The 21,699-nt window shown below is 26.4% G+C and overlaps 1 protein-coding gene across 1 annotated transcript in view; it reads right to left on the bottom strand.

Moving 5' to 3' along the window:
• The window catches only part of LOC136089457 (nuclear cap-binding protein subunit 1-like), a 151,507-nt gene that overhangs the window by 25,831 nt on the left and 103,977 nt on the right, over positions 1 to 21,699 (bottom strand). Inside the window, exons 21-22 of the mRNA XM_065815467.1 lie at positions 16,647 to 16,755; positions 3,784 to 3,877 (exon numbers count right to left, since the gene is read on the bottom strand). Of these exons, the coding sequence (XP_065671539.1) occupies positions 3,784 to 3,877; positions 16,647 to 16,755 (203 nt within the window). The remainder of the gene's footprint in view (positions 1 to 3,783; positions 3,878 to 16,646; positions 16,756 to 21,699) is intronic.

Here is a 21,699-nt window from a genome sequence, read left to right as displayed (position 1 = left end):
TATTTAAAACATGCAAAGTACCATGGCCAAGTTGTCAAAACAAAAACTATGTGCATGGTTATATGAGGCATGCAACCGTATGCCTTTCCTGTGAAGGCTCGATATATTTATATTTATATATATATATATATATATATATATATATATATATATATATATATATATATATATATATATATATATATATATATATATATATATATATATATATATATATATATATATATATATATACACACTCCACGCTAAAAAGAAAACTGATTGAAAATGATTATGTGTCCTTAACTAGTTCCTGAGGGTCACAACACCTTTAAAAATGATCTTTCAGAGACCCTAATAAAAAGTTGCCTTGTTAACTTTGCAATGTAGGGTAGAGATTGATCATCAACAGCATATCAAAAATATAAGCTTTTATGTAAGACCTAAAATCTGAATCTCAAATCAATATTCCAGTAACAAATAGGTAAATACTATGCAAGTTGGCTGTGTGTATGTATATATATGTATATTTATATGTGTGTGTGTATATATATATATATATATATATATATATATATATATATATATATATATATATATATATTTATAATGTCAGTTTAACAAAAATTCTATTTTTATCATGTCTTTGTCATGTAATGTGCCCTTAAAATTACGAGGTTACATTAATTATAATATTAGATAATATAACAATACAAGCTGTTCGGTAAGTCTATTCCACACCAATGACTTCTATACTAATTCCTTATCTACTTTAATATTTTTTAGTTAACGGTAGAAAAAATAGTTCGTTTAATAATTTTTAAATTTAAAGCTATAGAATTTCAACTCTCCTATTAAGACTATAATTATTTACAAAGTAAAAAAAGATCTAGAAAATGGGTCACAAGGAGCTAGGTATGTCAAATAAGCAAACTCTATCTGTTGAACTTTTCTTGTAGCTACAGACTTTTTTTGTAGCAGCTTTTCTGAAACAAAATTTCAATGGAAAATACTTATATTTAAATAAATATAAAAATTACTTATTTTAATACCTTAGCATGAGCACTAATAGCTCAGTTATAAAGTGCGATGTTCTCTGAGCGGTATGGTGACAGACATTAAAGGTTCAAATCCTTCACATTGGATAAGAAAAGTATTTATTGTGTTTTTTAGTTTTGCCAATTTTCTTAAAATACAATAACACAAATATAAAAATTCAAAACAAAACAGTTCATGCAAAAAGACTTTTTATTATTAGAAATGTTTTGAAAGTTTTCTTATATTATACTAATTTAAACTCAACTTAACAACTTTAGTACTGACATTTAATGTACTTTTAGTTGTACATTAGTACTGACATTTACACTAAGAGATGTTTGTGCATAACGTTATATAATTTTTTTAATTTTCATATTACAATCTCTATTTATAATAACATTCTATTTAGTTGTAATTTATTTAAATGTAATTTTTATACTTGCTTTTTTTTTTTCAAGTCCATTGCTAAGCAAAAAATTTATTAAGATTTATTAAAACTATTATACTAATAAAAGTGTGGAAAATGTTTCAACAAAAGAAGTTGCGGCTTGTATTCACGCAGTACAGTCAAAAGATAATATTGAAAAAAAGTTAATATTAATATTAAAGTTAAAATTAATAATAACTTTTTTTTAATGCTAAAAATAATAAGCAATGACTTCCTTATTATTTGCTAGTAAAAATGTGTCTAGTTAGCTGTTTTTTATTTAAAAATTCATTAAATTATAATTGTTTTTTTAACGGTTTTTATTGAGATTTATCTTTAACAATTATATTATATTATATTAATTTTATTATTAATAGCATTATTTTACCTAATAATGAAATATTCCATTTAGATATAATGTATAAAGACAATATTATGCAATTATTTATGTTTTATATGGAATTACTTCTTTTTTTATAAACAAATTTAAATATGTCAATATCTCTAATTCCCATACAAAAAGTTCAAGTTATCTAAAGAAGTTAACCAAAGAAATTTGCTGAAAGGGAATGAAAAAAAGTTTGAGTTATCTAAGGTTTGACTTAATTAGAGAATTTTAATAGTAATCAATTAGACAATTTCAAGGGACCAAATGAAACAGTTCAAGATAATAAAAGTTCGAGTTAACCTGTGTTCGACTTACCAGGAATTAACTGTAATAATAATAATAGTAATAATAATAAATCATCAATGCAATGACATCGCAAATGGTGGGAGTGTTTATTTAAGGGTGAAAAGGAAAAAAAGAAAAAAAGGCGAAGGAAATCTTTTTGAAGAATAAAAAAGATTTGTTAAAAATAAAGTAAAATAAGAAAATTATTGAAAGATAATTTCAAATATTAAAAAATAAAACACGAAAATGAATAAAAGAATAAAAGAACAAACAGATTTAATATTACGGAAACAAATCAATTAAAAGCAAAGTACCAAATATAAAAAAAAAAGTTTGACATAATAATAGAAAGAATTAATTAAAATGTAAAAACAAATCGTAACAAATTTTTCTACACCTTTTTTTTTCCGGCAAAAATAACAAAAGATAAATATTTTATAAATTAATTATATTATGTAGAAGTTCTACAGTATCCATTATCGTTTACAAGTTTGTGTGTTAGTCTTTTTGTTTGCGTAAACATAGTTATTATTTGTACGTATGTTGCAAACTAATTTTGTTCTTCCTTTCTTTTTTCTCCAAAAATAACAAAAGATTGTTTTTGTTTTTTAATTTAATTTTTTTTTATTTTGTAGAATTTCTTGTGTTTGCCTTTTCGCTTTGTAGTTTTTGCTTTTACTTTGTAGTTTTTATGTTTTGCCTTTTCGTTTGTGTAAAGTTTGTTTTTATTTTTTTCGTTTGTGTAAAGATTGTTTTTATTTTTTTCGTTTGTGTAAAGTTTTTATTTGTGCTGTTTTGCTAACTATTTATATTTTTGTTTGTTTGAGTTTTATTGAGTGTTTTATTTGAGTGTTTATTTTTTGTTTGAATGTTTATTATTTGTTGTTATTTAAAAACTTTGGCATATATATAATTGTGACATATAAAATTCGCAGAATGGTCACGCACGAGCAGTGAACGCCTGAGGGAAGAAATGAAGTACATTAGAATAAAGAAGAACTATTTTTCAAAAAAAGGAGAATTTTTCGGGTGTTGAATTTTTCATTTGTCTTATTTAACTTATTATAGTTTTATCGTTTTTTTTAATTTAATTTTTAAATTTGCGCATGCTTTTATTTATCATTATTGCTGTTAATTTTTTTGTTTGTTTGTTTATTCTATTTAGGTTTCACTCCAATGACTAGTTATTAACTATATGAGTGACACCTAACCTAATTTTGTTAAATTATAAAAAAAACTTGTAATTTTCAATTCTTGGTTGAATAAATGGATAAAAAAATAAAAATAATAATAACAGAAATAAAAGAAAAAAGACAACACAACAGCAAAATAATTAATTAATTTAGGTAAAAGAATGAACAAAATTTGAATAAAAAAAGGTATATTTACAACTATTAAAAAAATATATCCCCACAATATATCTCCACAAACACGATGTTTACTTATATAACTATTATAAAAATTGCATAATATATATAAACAAATGCAAAACATGGAATTTATTCGAAATATAAAAAAAAATTTGCTTTTTAATTTACTGCAGTTTTTTCAAATTTTAATTTATTTAATAAACTTTCTCTTTTCTTTTCATTTTTTGCCAAAGATACATTTTTTATGAAAAATTCTTTTTCACTAAAATAAAGTGAGTGATAAAAAAAAAACTTACTAATGGATTTCTTCCCCAGAACTCTCTGACAGTTCTTAGGACATGTAATTGTTCTGATTTGTTTGTAATAAGTTCTGTAAACATTGGTTGAAACCTAAAAAAAATGTTAAAAAATTTCAGATTTTATTTTCAAAAAATTGGTGTTAAAACAGAATTGGCAAAATATTATAAATTGTAATGTAACTGTAAAAAACTAAATATAAGCATTTTGAAAAAAATCTAAAGTGTCATAAGAAATATCATTATCCTTTAAAACTAATAATATTTTCTAAATAAATAATAATATTTTAAGTACTATTATTTATATTATATTTTTATTATTAACCGTATATTATATTGTATATTTATATTATATTGTTATTATTATATTTATATTATATTATTATTATTATTCGTATAGCTGCCATATAGTGACAGCATGTACCTTTTATCATTTTTATATGTTTTAATTTGTATATATAATTATTTATATTATTGATGTTAATGATGTTAATTTATTACTAAAAACAATAAATTAGGAGTTGTCTAGATTTAGTTATTCTCTTAACTTTTGACAGCTTGTGTATTAAATGCATGAATAAATATAAGATTTTTCTTTCACTCTTACTTTTTTCTTCCAATTAAACATAAAACTTTGTTTTTATGATATTAAGTCTTATTAAACATTTCAGTCCCAGACAAAAAACATTAAAATGAAGTGAAATATCAAACTAATTGTCAGAATTTCACAAAAGTTTTTTTTTCTTCAGAAATACAAACCTTAGCTGTTTATTTAAAAGCGAGGTTAAAAGCTGAGAGGTCTAAGCCTAAATGTGAATCAGATTAGAATGTGATTTGGAAGATACTGGCAAAATGGCAAGTCCCTAAGAAGATCTCTGAATTTGAATACTGTAGTATTGACTGTATTGTAATATATATCATTGTAAGCAATGTAATGTGGTAAATTTTGATTTTCAGAGTAGGTATCGAGGATGATTAGTTACAATTGCGATATTTAATTAATTATGATGCTGTTTTTTTAATTTCGATTAGCCTGCTAACAGTTTATTGCTAGCCGATGTTTATCAAAAAAATTGTGTGCAATTCCATAAGGTTTGGACAGGAATGGTGTGTGATCGAAAGCTTGCTGACCATGCAAATTACTTTTTTGTTCACAACTTGACCATGACTGTTTAGATGTTTTAATGATTTAGGCATTTCAGAAATGAGCTAAAAAAAGAAACACTAAGCTAAACTTAAACAAGGAAAAAAAATAAAAAATCTTGATTAAACTAAACTTAAAAAAAAAAAAATTAAAGAAAAAAGTAAACAACTCCTAACAGAAAAAATTTTTTTTAAAATAAAACTTAAAAAACTCGAAGCAAAAATTACTTTTCGTTATGTTTTTAATTACATTTGAAATAAATTACATAAAAACTTATCTTTTGTTTTAATTAAGATATGCAAAACTCTTTTACAAATTACTTTTAATGATTGTTTAATAAATGAACAAATTTCATTTAATTTATCGAAAAGTCAAGTTAATTTATTGAAGAAAAAAAAAAAATTATATTTTTAAATTGTATAGAGTAAAATTGGGTCAAACCGCACACCATATCATACCGCACACTGATCGAAATCATTAAATAAAAACTAAACGAATATGGCTATGAAAAAAAATAAAAATATTTTAAAATACAGAACTATCTCCTCTATTTGAATTGATAAAATTATATGCCAATTCAACTCCAATTTTTTTCTTTTTTGATACAAGTTTAACTGGGAGTCAAAATTTTTTAAATATTTTTTATCGTTGCGAACAAAATAGCGCTTGAACCGAAACTGATATAAAAATAATTTTAGCACTATCTTGTTGGAAATTTAATTTTAATTCTGATAATATAATTTTATGCAGCTAGAACAAAAAGTTGAATAAAAAATCAAAAAAGTAAAAAAACTCTTTTTTCTGATAAAACCGCACACTCAATTAATTGCTTAGTATAGTCTTCCGCAAGTGACTAAGCACCTATCTTTATCTAATTAACTTAGTGTTAACTCCAGTTTAGTTATGAATAAATAAACTGGAATTAACACTTTTAATTATAATCATGCTCTGTTTAGCAAATAAATTAGGAGTTAGTTGTCTAGATTTAGTCTAGATTTCTTTGTAAAAATAGAAACAAACAAACAAAAAAAATCAATTAAATCATTCCATTGCAATGGGAAGATTTAATTTCACTTATTCATAATTTTATGTTAAAAAATAATCATTTAAAAGATTTGAAAAAATCACTTCAAAGATATGAAAAAAATGATTTAAAAGATATGAAAAATCATTTAAAAGCTATTAAAAAAAATCATTTAAAAGATATGAAAAAAAAATTTCAAACATTTAAATTTATCATAAAAAACTCAACAGAATTATCACGCCATTGCTCAAAGGACAAATTAATTGACAATAATTTTAAACTTTAAACTTTAACCAATGATATATGTTAACAATACATATCATTGACATAAATTTTGTGTAACCTTGGAAACCAAAGTTATAAAAGTTTATTAAAAAAGGTTAACAAGAACAAATTAGAAACTTTTAAAAAGTTTTATGATGATAAATTATTAAAAATGCAAAATTGAATTATCAAACTAGAATCGGAAAATCAAAACTTAAGAAATAAAGTGGAGATTCTTGAGAAGCCATCACAAATCAAAACGGAGACCCAAATGACTCAATAACTTGTTTAATTCTATTAAAATTCAGATAAACTAGACACAAACATACTTAATGCAAATAAAATTGAAAATAAGTTGAAAAAAAGGAACAAAATAAACTTATTTTAAAAATGGAAAGTATCGAAAAAATGTAAAAATCTTAGAAATTCTAAATTCACAGGAATATTTATTGGTCCAGACTTGACACTTAGTGAGAGAGCACTAACTAAAGCCTTAATAGAGAAAAGATTTTGGTTTCTTCACAAGCTTATTGACAAACCAACATTTTATCAGAGCTCTGAAAATGAAACAAACATTTTGGATTTATTTTTTACAAATGACGAAACTAAAATTTTAAATATAAATATAAAAACTTATTTAGGCAAAACATCTTCAAGGTCAAACATCAAGGTCATCTTATATTAATGTAGTATTACAATACTAATAAATATGTTTGAGTTTTTAATAATATGTATAATTATTCAAGAGAGATTATAGCTCCTTTAACAGGTTTAGTTAAGATAAACAGTGGAGTAGCTTGTTTTTAGAATATCAGATTACCGAATGTTTTGAAGTCTTCTCGAGAATATACAATGATGATTGTTTGAAATTTATTCGTAAAAGAAAGGTAGTAGGGCGTATTCATAACTTATTAAAGAGGGGTGATAAACAGCATGCTACAAACATTGAATCTACAAACTAATTATGATTTGGTAAGAGAGTAGACTATTATTAAATTTATTTCTAAAAAGATTTAGAGAGCAAAAAGTAATTTTTTTACTTTTACAAGGAATCTTATTTTTATTTAATATCATTTTTTACTTTTACAAGGAATCTCATTTTTATAATATCATTTTTTACTTTTACAAGGAATCTCATTTTTATAATATCATTTTTTTACTTTTACAAGGAATCTGATTTTTATTTAATATCATTTTGAGTTGAGTAGTTTCGTTTATAATATTTTGTAACTGAAAAACACTTGTATGATTGTTTTTGGTAAGCTGTAGAACAGTCGTGGACAGGAAAGGCACGTGATCGCACTCTATTTCTGACCATGTATTTATTATTTTTTTGTGACTTTACCACGACTTTTTAGATTTTTAAAAAGGTTAAAAAAATACACTAAATAAAGCAAAAGGTAATAAAGCAAGAAAAGTGCTTTTAAAGATTGTTATTAAAAACATTTAAATTATCGAAAGATATTATACTGTTAAAAAGTATATTTTTTACAATAAGTATAAATGAATCTATAAATTTAATAGTCAAAAACATAACAAAGTTATTTTTTTTTTGTTATGCTATGTAAACTTTCTAATAAAATTTATTTACACTTAAATGCTTTTGAATAAAGTTTTAAAACGCTATTAAATAAATTATCATAGAATATTAAATAAGACTTTTATCTATTTCATAAGTTTTTTTCTAATAATGATTAAATTGATGAATACAATTTGTATTCTAAATTTTATAAACAACAATGACAACGAATGCGTTTCAATAAACTTTTTTTAAAAATACTCTGATAATATAAAAAAAGTTAGTTTTTTATTAAACTATAATTAGATATAAGTTTTTTTATTCATTTAAAAGAGTTCGCCTAATATTATAAAAACATTAGAAAAGATCAAAGTTTTATAGTTTGTCGCGTTGGTTTGAAAAGGTTATTAACTGAAATTTTTTGTATTAGGAGTTCTTAATCTTTTAAAAAAATCTTTCAATTTTTTTAATGTTTAATTAAAATTATTTATATTATTATTTTTTTATTTGTTTATGTATTCTTTTTTTGATTGATACATAAAAATATATGAACAAATAAAAAATAATCATATAAATATCTTTATTTAGACATAAAAAAAAAAAAAAAATTTAAATGTTTTTCTCCTATTATAAAATAAATCAGTGAGAATCTCATCAAACCAACGCAACGAGTTATTCAACCTTACGTAATTGCAAAATATAATTAAAAATAGTTTTCTATTAGAGTTTTAGTTTTTCAGATTTATATTAGTTAATTTTTTTTAAAGCTTTAATTTTTTTTTTAATTTAGGTTAATATGGTTTTTAGGTTTTAATTTAGGTTAATAGGGTTTATAGGTTAATAGGGTTAATAGGGTTTTTAGGTTTTAATTTAGGTTAATAGGGTTTTTAGGTAATTTAGGTTAAGAGGGTTTAGTTTTTTTTTTAATTTCTCTTTCATTAAGATTTCTTTCTTTTTTAAATAGTTTAGCCTGTTTATTATTTTTTTCTGTCTGCGTTTTTCAGTGTGTTTTTAATTATCTAAAAAGCCATGGTCAAGCTTTCAAAAAAAAATACTTGCGTGGTCATGATTGTAGTGCAATCGCACGCCTTTCCTGTCCATAACTGCTCTATAGCAGTCGTGGACAGTAAACATGACAAAATTTTTAATTTATCTAATATGACAAAAATTTTGTAAAAATTTAAGTGGGTTACCAACCTTTTTTAAGTACTTATCATAATACATTTATGCACCTTAGGTCAAAGGTGCATACACAAAAAATATAATGACAAATTTTAAAAGCAATAAAGTGATATGAAAACTTCTATACAATATTTCATTTTGTTTTTAAATAATTTTTTTCTTCCAAAATATAAAAAAGATTTTTATACTACTTTGTGTCCTTATAATACTGTATTTATTTATTTTACAACGTGCTTATCAATAAATACTCATCAGAAAACTTATTTTTGTAATGAGTCTTAATGATGAAACGCAATATAAAATTAAAAAATTTGATTTTCTACTATTAACGGGTTATATATAAGTTTTTGGACTAGAGTTAATGTTAAGTTATCTCTGCAAAGAAATGTACAAGGAGGTTCGTTAAATTTTTTTGAAGCTTAAATTTGAAAAAATTGTAATAAAAAAACTTTTTTTTATAATAATTTTAAAACAATGGCAAAATATTAAAACATTAAGATTTGTACAAATTTTGGGAAAATAATCCAGATCAACAAAAAAAAAAAAAAAATGCTACTATTTTATATATTTTATTATTATAGTTATTGGGGCTAATGAAAAATTATTAGCAATATGTTTAGGGTTTCCAATTAGAACCTTTTTTTCAAAGTTCGAACCTGAACATGTTTAAACTATTATGAAAAAAAGTTAACTATTTTCAACTTTATTTTAGTTATGTTAAAACACACAAAAGTAACAGAAAGTATGCATAAAAGTATTTATTTGTTTAAGTAAATAATATTAATGAGTACACTTTTTATTATTTACTTTAAAAATTTTTTTGTCATTTAAAGAACTTCTTAATTTAGTAGCAAAAAGACTTGAAAAAGCTCTCTTAGCTTTTACAGATGGAATTGTTTGAAGAGCTTTGAAAAATAAATTTAAATACTTGGACCTAGATTTGCTAGCTTCAATAACAGCCTTTTTTATTCCCAGCCTTATTTATTTCTTTTTAAACATGGTTTGTTCCAATTTTTTGATGGTCAGGTTTCATTTTAGTGTCTGATTGTTCAATAAAAAGTTCAAGTTGTTAAGCTAAATTAAATTCATTTTTAATACTTTTTACTTTATCAGTTATACTATCAGTGTTTAATTTTTTGTCATTATCAAAGCTATAACCACTGAAATAATTGCTAAATAAGATTAGTAGCAAGATTAGTCTTTTTTTAAATTTTGTTGCCATCTTTATTAAGACATTTAGATTTGACAAATACATGAGATGGATTAAATGTTCTTCTTTTAATTATTTGAATATCTGTTTAACAAGATGATTTATAGGTGTATTTCTTGTAAATTCAATCACAATTCCAGAATACAAAAGATCAGCATCTCCTTTTGAAAGAGTATTAATGGCCAGTATTAGTGGTTTTAAAGCAACACAAAGTTCATTTATGACATAAGCTCATTTTTAGTTAGAGGAAAATCAATATTTGTACAAATCAAAGCTATTTTGTAACTCCAAAAAACGTTCAAGCATATCAATAGTACTGCTTCATCTTGTCCTTGAGTCACAAATAAAAGCTTGTACTTTTCCAAATTTTTCAATTGTATTTAGTTAAAGTTCATCATCATTGCTCACTGGTGATCTACGAAATTTTGAGACCAATTTTCCTATTTTTGCCACAGTTTCTTGATATTCAAGTATCAATAATTGAATAGAATCTTCATTAACTGCATGAGCAGTTTGAATATCATCTCTAACTTCCCACCTTTAGTCATCACTGTATCCTTGATCATAATATAGAGCTTCTATATCGACATCAACAGGGTTATTATCGGAACCATGTGCATCAACTTTGCATTTTGTAAAGAGCACATCAATCACACATCGATTAATAAAGCGGTTGTAACACATTTGATGTTCAGGTTTAGTGTCATGACCAATTTTTTCATTAAGCTTGCTCCATCAGTAGCAGAAGCTGCAATGTCTTAGTCCAAATTTAAATCAAATGAATTAAGCTTATCACTGATCAATTAAATGGCTTTTGTTGCTGGCATTGTACTTTGGATTCTTAACATTCTAAGCAATTGAAATCCTTCATTATGATGTAGATTTAAGTTCATATATCTTCTATTTTTTACTGAAGTATACTCATCAAATGTAAAAATAAATTTATGTTTATCTTCAAGTTTCATTTTCAAAGAACTTATAACTTGCTTCGTGACTAAGCTGAAGTATTTAATAACAAGATTGCAAACGGTTTGAGGACTTTGAGGGATTTGGTGTCCCTGGGCACAAAATGCTGATCGAAAAAGAATTAAACAAAAACGCTTCTCCATTTCTATATATAAAAAAATTAAATTTTACCACATTTTTTTCTTTTTATCGTTGTTTTTCCACAATTTAATTGTAATGACGAAGAAACTTTAATGTTTTTATATAACTCATTATTAGCTTGCAAAAAACAAAAAAAAAGTTGTTTCTTAAGTAAAAAAGTTGCAAAGATATTTTCACAAATTTTTTAACACGAATTGCAGTTTTGCTTTTAGCAATTGTGTGAAAAATTTATCAATAACTGATATTTTGCAGTATTTTGGCAGCAGGAATGTTTGCTACAGCCTAGGGCACCGAGTTATTGCATTTAAGAACCTAAATTTTGTGTTTTGTTTTTTTTAAATGCCTTGTAATAGCTGTTGTTGTTTTTTTTGAGCTAAGTGTTTTGAGAATAATTTTAGAGAGTTTAAACTTTGAACTCTGTAATTCTTCGGAATATTCAAAATAACTCTCATCTTATTTTTTTTAAATCCGAAATTTAAACGATCTATTTTATAGGTATCAACATGGAATTTCTTTAACAATTAAAAATATGTAAACCACTAACTATTTTAACTTTAAAACTTAAAAGTAACATTTTAAATCATTTGTTTACATATATTCCATTTGTGACTTAAGTGTTGCTTTTGAAAAAGAGTATTGCTCAACAAAAATTAAGAGTAACAATAACTATCTACAAAAGTCACAGTTTAAAAAAGATTTTGGGTTAACTGTTAAAAAATGATAATAAAGAACCTAATTTTGATATATAAAAACATTTGAACTTTTGGAGAAAAAAATAATTAGATGCAGAGTTGTGAACAAGATCAAAAGTAGCAAGGCCAAGGCACACGCTAGAAGACCAAGGCCAAAAGTTACAAGGCCAAGACCAAGGCTAAGGCCTCAATTTTTAGCCTTAAGGCAAGGCCAAGGCCAAGGACAAACAACTCTGATTAGATGTAAGTTTTTTTTTATTTAAAAGAGTTCGCCGAAGATTACAAAAACATTAGAAAAGATCAAAGTTTTATAGTTCGTCACGTTAGTTTTAAAAGGTTTTTGCATAAGGAGAATTTAAAAAAAATCTTTTTACTTTTTCTAATGTTTAATTAAAACTATTTATATTATTCTTTTTTTATTTATTTATGTATTCTTTTTTTAATTGATATATAAAAATGCATAAAAAAAATAAAAAAAATAAATATATTTATTTTTATTTAGACATTAAAAAAAAAGAATTTAACTGCTATACTCCTAATATAAAAAAAATCAGTTAGAAACTCGTCAAACTAACGCAACAAGTTATTCAACCTTAACATAATTGCAAAAAATATTAAAAAATAATTTTCTATTAGAGTTTTAGTTTTTCAGATTTATATTAGATTTTCTTGGGCAATAGGTTTTAATTTTTTTTTAATTTCTCTTTCGTTAAGATTTCTTTCTTTTTAATATAGTATAACTTGTTTATAACTTATTTCCATTCTCGGTTTTTTTCAGTGCGCTTTAAATTATCTAAAAAGCCGTGGTTTTAAAAAAAAAAAACTTGCGTGGTCATGATAGCTAGCAAATTAATATTGAACAATACCAAGGAAAAAGAAGCCAAGCAAAAATACAATACTTTTTTTTATTAACACCTTCATTTCCAACAAGGCTGCAAGCAACCACTATTAGAGTTGGAAGTTACTGGAAGAAAAAAGATGAAGATTGCAGAGCAAGATAATGATTGACAGACTACTTAAAAGATTGCAAATTATATGAATCAGGAAAGCAAGATGAAGGAAGAGAATTGGAAAGAACTAATGTTCAAGAAAAAAACTAGAGGAATAAGAGTTTTTGGAGCACTTAGGAACAGTCACAGAAAATAGATGAGACTTAATTAAATGACGTAACACAAGAAAGAATTTTAGTAGATGGCACAAGAGATGCTAGCTCTTTACAGCAGTGCCCATTATAGTATTTGTAGAAAAGAGAAAGAGAAGCAACATTACAACAATGTGATAATGGCTGGAGGTTGGCTGCAAGAGCAGATCCATCTATGTTTACAATGCATTTTTGCACCTTGTCTGAAAGAGAAAGGCCAGATTCGAGATTTATAGAGATAGAGAATAGAATCAGAAGTAAAAAAGTGTTAAGCTCGATAAAGAGATGCAACCTTAGCAAACTCAAATGCCCCTTCCATGCAATTAGAGAGTGTTGGCTTCTTATCATGACTAGAATAAATGGTAGTATCAACATCAAACAATGCCACCTTAGATGTGAGAAAATATGGAAGATCATTAATGTAAATTAAAAAGAGTATAGGGCCAAGGATAGAACCTTGAGGAAGCTGGAGTGATATGAATGTCAAGCAATGGATCAAATTGATGAAAAGTTTTTAGCAAACAATTTAGATTTGTCTTTAGGTGAGGCGACAAAGTCTGAACCATACAAGAGAGGTGGAATTAAAGATTTGCCCTTATTTTTAATACTATTAAAGATTCTCCAGAAGTCACGAGAGCCTAATTTTTGAGACAAGATACGAGATTTCATGACCTGAGAAAAGCAGGCTTTGGCATTAAACAAAACCTTTTTACAATGGTTTCTAGCAGTAATAAACAGACGTCTGTTTTCTGGAGAATTGTTTTGCTGATAAATATGGAAGTAACGGTTTCGATTGGCAATCACAGCAGCACAGTGTGACGAAAACCATGGCATGACCTGGAATCGTCGCGAGGGAACAAAAGATTCCAGGAAGACAAAAGATTTCTACCCAAGAGCCATCACGAAGAAAATCACGGAAAGAGTCCCAGTCAGCTTTACTGTAGTTGTAACAGGTACGATAACAGGGGGATTCAGGTGATGAAGTAGAATGAGATATTAGTTTTCGAAAGATCAAACTGTGATCAGAAGCACCTAAGGGTGAATGTGGAGAAACTGAGCACTGACTAGGATCAGAAACAAGACATAAGTCAAGTAGAGAAGGTAAATGACTCGGGTTGTCAGGAAAGCAAGTTTGGAAAGTTGACTATTTGAGTTAGGGATTGTGAAAAGCAAAAGTTGTGGGCTTTAATGCCTGCAGAATCACTGGCACTAGAGCCAAGCCATTCAGAGTGGTGAGCATTAAAGTCACCAACAACAACTATACTAGCTGATGGATAAAGAGAGAGGGCTTGGTCAATATGATCAGAAATAACATCAAAAAGAGTGCAGTCTTGAGATAAAGGAGAGTGATATAGAACAAAGAGAAAGGCGATAAAGTGAAGTGGTGCTTAAGCACATAAAAGAATTGTCTGTGGATTCAAACCTAGTTTCCTGACAAATGGGTGAATTCTTACAAATGTAAATGCCCAGGTCAAGTATGTGACTATTGGAGTCTTTACAAATTAAAGGAAGATAACCATCAACACTAAGATCGCAAGATGAGACAGTTGAACTCAAATTAGTCTCACAAAGAGCAAGTAGGTCTGGTAAACTTTGCAAGAGATAAGACTAAACAGAAGAAAAGTTACTTCGAAGACCATGAATATTAGTAAATGGTTTTGAGAACTTAGTGATGATGATGGTTTTTTGTGTTTTATAGTTTTTGGTACCTTATTGATTTTTAAATTTGTTGAAGAACTTGACTCAAAGCATAGATAGTACTCAGAACACTGTCTTGCCCAAGAAATTGCCTCATTACTATTAATAAACCCTAAGCCGTAATAAAGGCTCCAAATAGGGCCGTGGCAATACACACCAAAAGTACAAACAGGGACACCATTCATGCGCAACATGGCACTGTTAATACTTTGAAATTTTTCAGCTGCTGATGGAATCAGCCTTTCTGAGAGCTACCACAGAGTTCAGGAAACCTGCCTACCAGCCGGCCTCAGAACCATAAAACTGAGTTTTAGAGCTGTACCCTCATTAGGAGATAATAGAATGAGTTGCCTAGTCATAAAAACAGAGACACAAGCAAAACCCATGCATTGAGTCAAGAAGATCCAGCATTCAACAACTTAAACTGGAAACAATGTATTAAAAATACATCTGCGCCAGCTAACCTGACCTGACTGAATATAGGATAACCTGACCTGACTGAAAAAATATATATACATGCAATGATATGCAAGGAAATGTCAATAATATGTCAATAAAATGTCAATATGCAAGGAAATGTCAATAAATGAAATAAAACATTTTATTCAAAATGTGAAACAGTCACCCGCTAATCCAGTGCCTTTACTTCATGACAACCACAAGAGGCATGTTACAATTGTGTGTTTAGATTTAGTTTTAAAAAATAGCATTACTTTGTTGCCCTTACATCGTAGTCACAAACTGCAGCCATTAGATCAGTCAGTGTATGGACCACTAAAACGTTTAAACAATGCGGCCTGAGATAATTAGGTTGTATCTAATCCAATACCAATGATCATACATGATATAGCTACAGTTGAAGGTAATGCACAAGCATTTACTTTAACATTTCTGCAGCATTTGCTGTGGCAGATTTGAATCCTTTAATCCTAACATATTTTCTGATGAGTTTTTGGCTTCATATGTGACTTCATATTGAGTGTTTTTAGTTTTTATAATTTAAAATCAATTTAAGATATTCTGATGAAAAAATGATAATTAAATTATAATAAGGTACAAAGTTTGCTATTCTGTGTTGTTCCTATAGAGATAAAAATGAAAATATATATTCAGTAAATTGGCCCGATAGATTTTTAGGGTCATGGGTGCATACTCTCCCCTGTTATATTAGATAAAGATTTATGATCATTAAAAAAAAAAAGAAATTCTTGTGGCTTTAGAAGAAAATGAAGGTAAAAAATGACAAAAAATCATATTTTGCGTACTTTTGATGCATGATATTTAGAAAAAATGTTTGCTATACCTTTTTTATTATTTTTATTTCTAAACATCAAATAAAAAAAAATATGAGGGTCCAGAATGAATAAGAAGAATTTTTCCAATGTGTTTTAAAACTTGGCAGTCAAACCTTTCGAAGTAGATGTGGACCATCTACTTCCATAGGTTTTATGATTGAAACTTATCGAAGTACCTGAAATACCTGAGAATTGTTTACTTTGAGAAATAATGAATTTTTATAACATTTATGCAATAAAGACAAACAAAATTGACAATTATTATGTTTTTTTTATTATAAATTATTATATTTTATTATATTTATATTTTTTATATTATTATTATATTTTTTATTATAATTATTATAATTTTTAAATAAATGTGTAAAAAATATATATTTTGTTCATTTAGTTAAGAAATATATAATTGTATAAATGATACATACTTTTTATTTGTGCATTTTACTTTTTATTTGTACATTTTATTTTTTAAGCTCCTCTTGATTTTTAATATAATTTAAATTTATGAAATTAATAATCAAATGCAAATTTGGGAGTTACATCGTTTTGTATCAAATCATGTGATTGAAAAAAAAGAAAAAACATACTTGGTTAATGCACTGTATGTGTGACTTATGCTTTTTAATCCAGCTCGTAAAATAGTCAAGATAAAACACTCAATGCGAAGAGCTGATATGCTTGGATCAATATATGGACCTAAATGAAAGAATAAAAAATTAACAATAGACAATTAAAATTATCTTAGCAATGAAATGTTAAATATTTCACTTGAATTAGACTAAGCGGATAGTAACAACCAACCTCATTCAGGTTGTTTATATATATGTATGTTTATATAAATATATATATATATATATATATATATATATATATATATATATATATTAGGGTAGGTCGATTTTGGTATGTAAGTACCGCTAAGCAATAAAAAGTTGGATATTTATATGTAAGTAACAAAAATAGCAAACTTAAGTGTTTTAACTGAATATTTTTTTGCGGAACTTCGATGGAGTTAGTTTTGTGAATTTGTAAATTTGCATACTTCGTTTTATAAAATTAATTTTTCTTTATTTTTTAAAGCACGTATGTATTGTATTTTGTTTGTAAACAATATTTAACTTCGTAGTTTCATAGTGTTTAGTAAAGTCTCTGACTGCTTTTAACTTAATGCCAAAATATCAAATTTATAAGCGGCTAATAAATATTTCTTAAAATATACTTCTTGATTCACCTGAGTCTATACAACTAGATTTACATGCTTAACTGTTTTATATTTTATAAATGTTACTTTTGTTGAACGATTTAATGTAGTTAAAATAGATTAAAGTGAACAATAAGCACATTTTACTAGTAAATTAGTATACTAATTGAAAAAAGTATTATTATCAAGTAAGTTATTATTTTGTGCAAAATTAAAATAGTTTAGTAATTTAATAAAGTGTAACTAATTAATTGCAAATAATTTATGTGTCTCGTAATAATAATATGAACAAAGTATTTAGTTTTAGAAAATAAAAAATGCCAAAAATAAAAAAAAGGCCCTAAACACGATCGAAAAGTAAAGAGAATTACGGAGGTTGCCCTTGTGATTTAATTACAACGGATCCAACCACATACAGACAATTGATTCAATTTTATTACCTCTTAGATAGTTCTGACATTAAGCCGAACTTTTGGGCGTGTTTCATGTGTTTTAAAATCTATATGGTTATCTGTCAATCCACGATTGCCTTTAATAAACGATAAATCTATTGAAAAAAAAATTAAAAATCTATTTGCAACTGTAAAAAACATAAACCGCAAACACGCTAAAGCAAATATCAAACGAAACCTAGATTCTAAATTAGACAAACTTTTTGACATATCTGCTTGTTGCTGTTCATTGGATATTGTGTCATGTAACAATGTTTATGTAAAGTGCAAAAAAGAAAAATGCAAAATGGAACACATTATTTGCATATGCCCTAAAAAAGCAAAAGTTCCAATAGAAGAAAGAGCATATATACGGGACCAGCGTTTAAAAACAGGACCAAAAGGGCTGTTTCAGATGTCTTCGGTAGATACATCTGCTTTAAAACAACACAACAGGATTAAAAAGAAGGAAGAAAATGTCACATCACAAACATATTAATAATGAGCTTTCAAGTTTATAACCAGTTTCCCCAGAATGTATATCTGAAATAATCTGGTCAGAGGCGGATGTTCTTTAAATCTCGACGCAGCTCTTGGAAACGCCTTACTCCATGATATCAAGCATCTATTGCTATCGGAAGTTGACATCAATAATATTCTAATGGATAAGTGTAAATTAGACAGAGCTAAGTCAAAAGTAAAAGTAATTTCAAAAAACGCAGATTCAGAAGAGAAGACACAACTATTTTGCATTGGTTTAGATGGAAAGATAGATAAGAACACAAAAATATACTTAAAAACAATTAGTTCTGAAGGAAAAAATTTCATAACAAAATGTGTTGCTGCAGAATATCACCTTACCTTTACACATGAGGATGGCAAATCTCACGGTATCTACTTGACACACAGAACAATACCTGTTGTTGGTGCTACTGGAGATGTTTTTGCTCTTGAGACATTTAGTGTACTTGAAGAATATGACAGTCTAAAGAGCATCCGTGCTATTCCTTTAGATAATACTGCATCAAACACAGGTTGGAGGAGTGGCTTGTTGGTTAATCTAAAAGAGTTGATAGGAAGGAAACTTCACACAATAGGTTGTAACCTTCTTCAGAATGAACTCCCACTAAAAGCCCTTTTTAAAAAGTTAGATAGAAAAACAACCAGTCCACAAAATTTTAGTGGACAGATTGTGAAAAGATGCTCTGAAGAAATTCAAAGACAACCTCAAGTTGAGTTTGAAGCAATTCAAACTTCTATCACTGAAGGATATATTTCACATGAGATATTAAAAGATATTAGTTTTGATCAAAGGCTTCCTTACGAATATTGTAAAGGTATTGGATTAGGTAACGTAGACGACAAATGGGCTAATTGTAAAATAGGTCCAATTAATCATGCTCGATGGTTAACCCTTTCTATACTAATTCTTTGTTTATACACTCGAGATATTTCTTTAAACGCAAGTCTGAAAAAGCTTACCCATTATATTGTTAAAGTTTATGCTCCAACATGGTTTCATATAAAGAAATCTTCCAAATTGCAAGATTCCTCCCAGATTCTGTTTTTCACTATTAATCAATTGAATCTTATTAAGTTTAATGATCTAAAAAGAATTGTAAAAAAAAAACATTCAAGGTAATGCTTTCTGTTTGATACCTGCAAATTTTCTCTACGCAATGATTAAAAATAATGATGAACAGATCAGGACTCTCGGATTTAAGACAATACTTACTCTCAGGAAACAGTAAACTTTTTAAAATTGGTTTTTCTATTTATAATATATCAGGCATCTGTATTCAAAGCTTTTTTAAAAATGTATTGTGCTGAATTTTATTATATTAAGTTTTAATTAAGGTTATTAATTTTTTATGTTTTTCACAAGTTTTTTGAAAGTAACGATGTTTTTACTTTTAGAAACAAAAGCAGTTATGGAATAGAAAAGAAAATCCCTCAAATAAATTGGAATGCTACGAGCTGGATATCTCTTATTGATATTGCTGATCTTGCTTATATGGACATGGAGCCACCAACTACAAAAGAGTTTTTCGATGAAGATATTTACACATTCATTAAAAATAAAATAAAGCCTAATATTCAAGACCTCCCCTCTCATTCCCAGAGCGTTGAGAGATGTGTCAAATTAGTTTCTGAAGCTTCTAACACCGTATATGGATTTGAAGCCAGGCATAAATCTATACTAACAAAACTACTTAGCAGAAAAATGTGTCGAAGGTTTTTGTCAAAAGGTCAATATTCTCAGTCGTACCATGATTCATTTGCTTAACTTGCTTGCTACATTATTTAAATAATTTTTTTTTAGTTTAATATTGCTTTTTAAATAACTAATTAAACTAATAATGATTATTTATTGGATTTTATTAAGCGTTTAATGAGATAATCGATGTAATACTACAAGTAAAAAATTTATACTTAAATATGAATTGGACTTGTAATATTTTTACTTAATAAAACAAAACGATAAAACGTATAAATGATTTTAAATGGTGTGTCAAACTTTTTTAATTGAAATTTTCTCTGCACGTATTGAAAAGTATGAAACCACAAGCAAAAAGTTATTATTTTTATACCAAATGTTGATAAGGGTACTGCTTAATTTTGATCGCTAATCAGCAAGCCGCCGTTTGACTAAACACCTTCAACTTGTTATTTTTTTGTTTTATATATATAGATACAACTTTCAGTACCTTACGATTTTTAAAAAAAGTGAAAAATCGACCTACCCTAATATATATATATATATATATATATATATATATATATATATATATATATATATATATATATATATATACACAGACATATATATATATATACACAGACATATATATATATAAATATATATTTTTTTAGTTAACTCACCTTCTCAAGGCTGAGAAGGCCACTACAGACGAGGAGGCTACTTATTTGTGGTTATAACCCTCTCTCAAGTGTATAACTCAGAAACACAAACCTTTGACGAACAAGGCCGCAATGCAGAAAAAAGAGTTGAGCGCGATACTACCAGAGACATGGTGAGGATTGAACTCGGAACCTCTCGCTTATAAAGCGAGCGCTTTGCCACTACACCACTATCGCAGATAATATATATATATAATATATATACATTTATATAATATATATATATATATATGTACATATGTGTATCTATATATATATGTGTATATATATATATATATATATATATGTATATATATATATATATATATATATATATATATATATATATATATATATATATATATATATATATATATATATATATATATATATATACTCTAGCGTTATTGGACGCACTTTTTCTACTTAAACGTTTTTTTTAATACCTAAAACAGCAATATCATATATTTCAAGTGCGTCTGATAGCGCTTCCGTTACAATATATATATTATAATGGAAGCCCTATTAGACGCACTGAAATATATGATATTGTTGTTTTAGGTCGAAAAAAACCCTGTTAAAGTAGAAAAAGTGTGTCTAATAGCGCTAGAGTGTATATATATATATATATATATATATATATATATATATATATATATATATATATATATATATGAAAAAAGATTGCCCACAACAAGAAATTTATAAAAGTGGTACATAAGTAGTATTTGTAGGCAGTAGTATTATGACTTTCTGAAGCCTAGAAATTTCATGAACCTTATGGAACTTTCTAGAATTTTCGGGACTGTTCTGGATGTTTTTAGAAATCTCTGAAAATTTCTGGAATTTTCTGGAGTCTTCTAAAAGTTTATGGAAATTAAAAAGATTTAAACTATATAAGCTGTGTGATTTAGGAAAGCTAATGATTATATATGAAGCTGCATTCACCAGATGGCAGTCAAATAATATAGAAGCATAATAACACTTATATATATAATTAATGCCTTTCAGAAAAATATTCAAGTATTATCTTCAATCAAAATTTCCTTTAAAAAAAGTGCTTCCACTACTAAAAAATACAAGATGATCTAGATAAATCTCGTACAA

This window comes from Hydra vulgaris, chromosome 13 (assembly GCF_038396675.1).
Source record: "Hydra vulgaris chromosome 13, alternate assembly HydraT2T_AEP".
Lineage (NCBI taxonomy): Eukaryota > Metazoa > Cnidaria > Hydrozoa > Anthoathecata > Hydridae > Hydra > Hydra vulgaris.
This window is presented reverse-complemented; position numbering and strand designations above follow the sequence as displayed.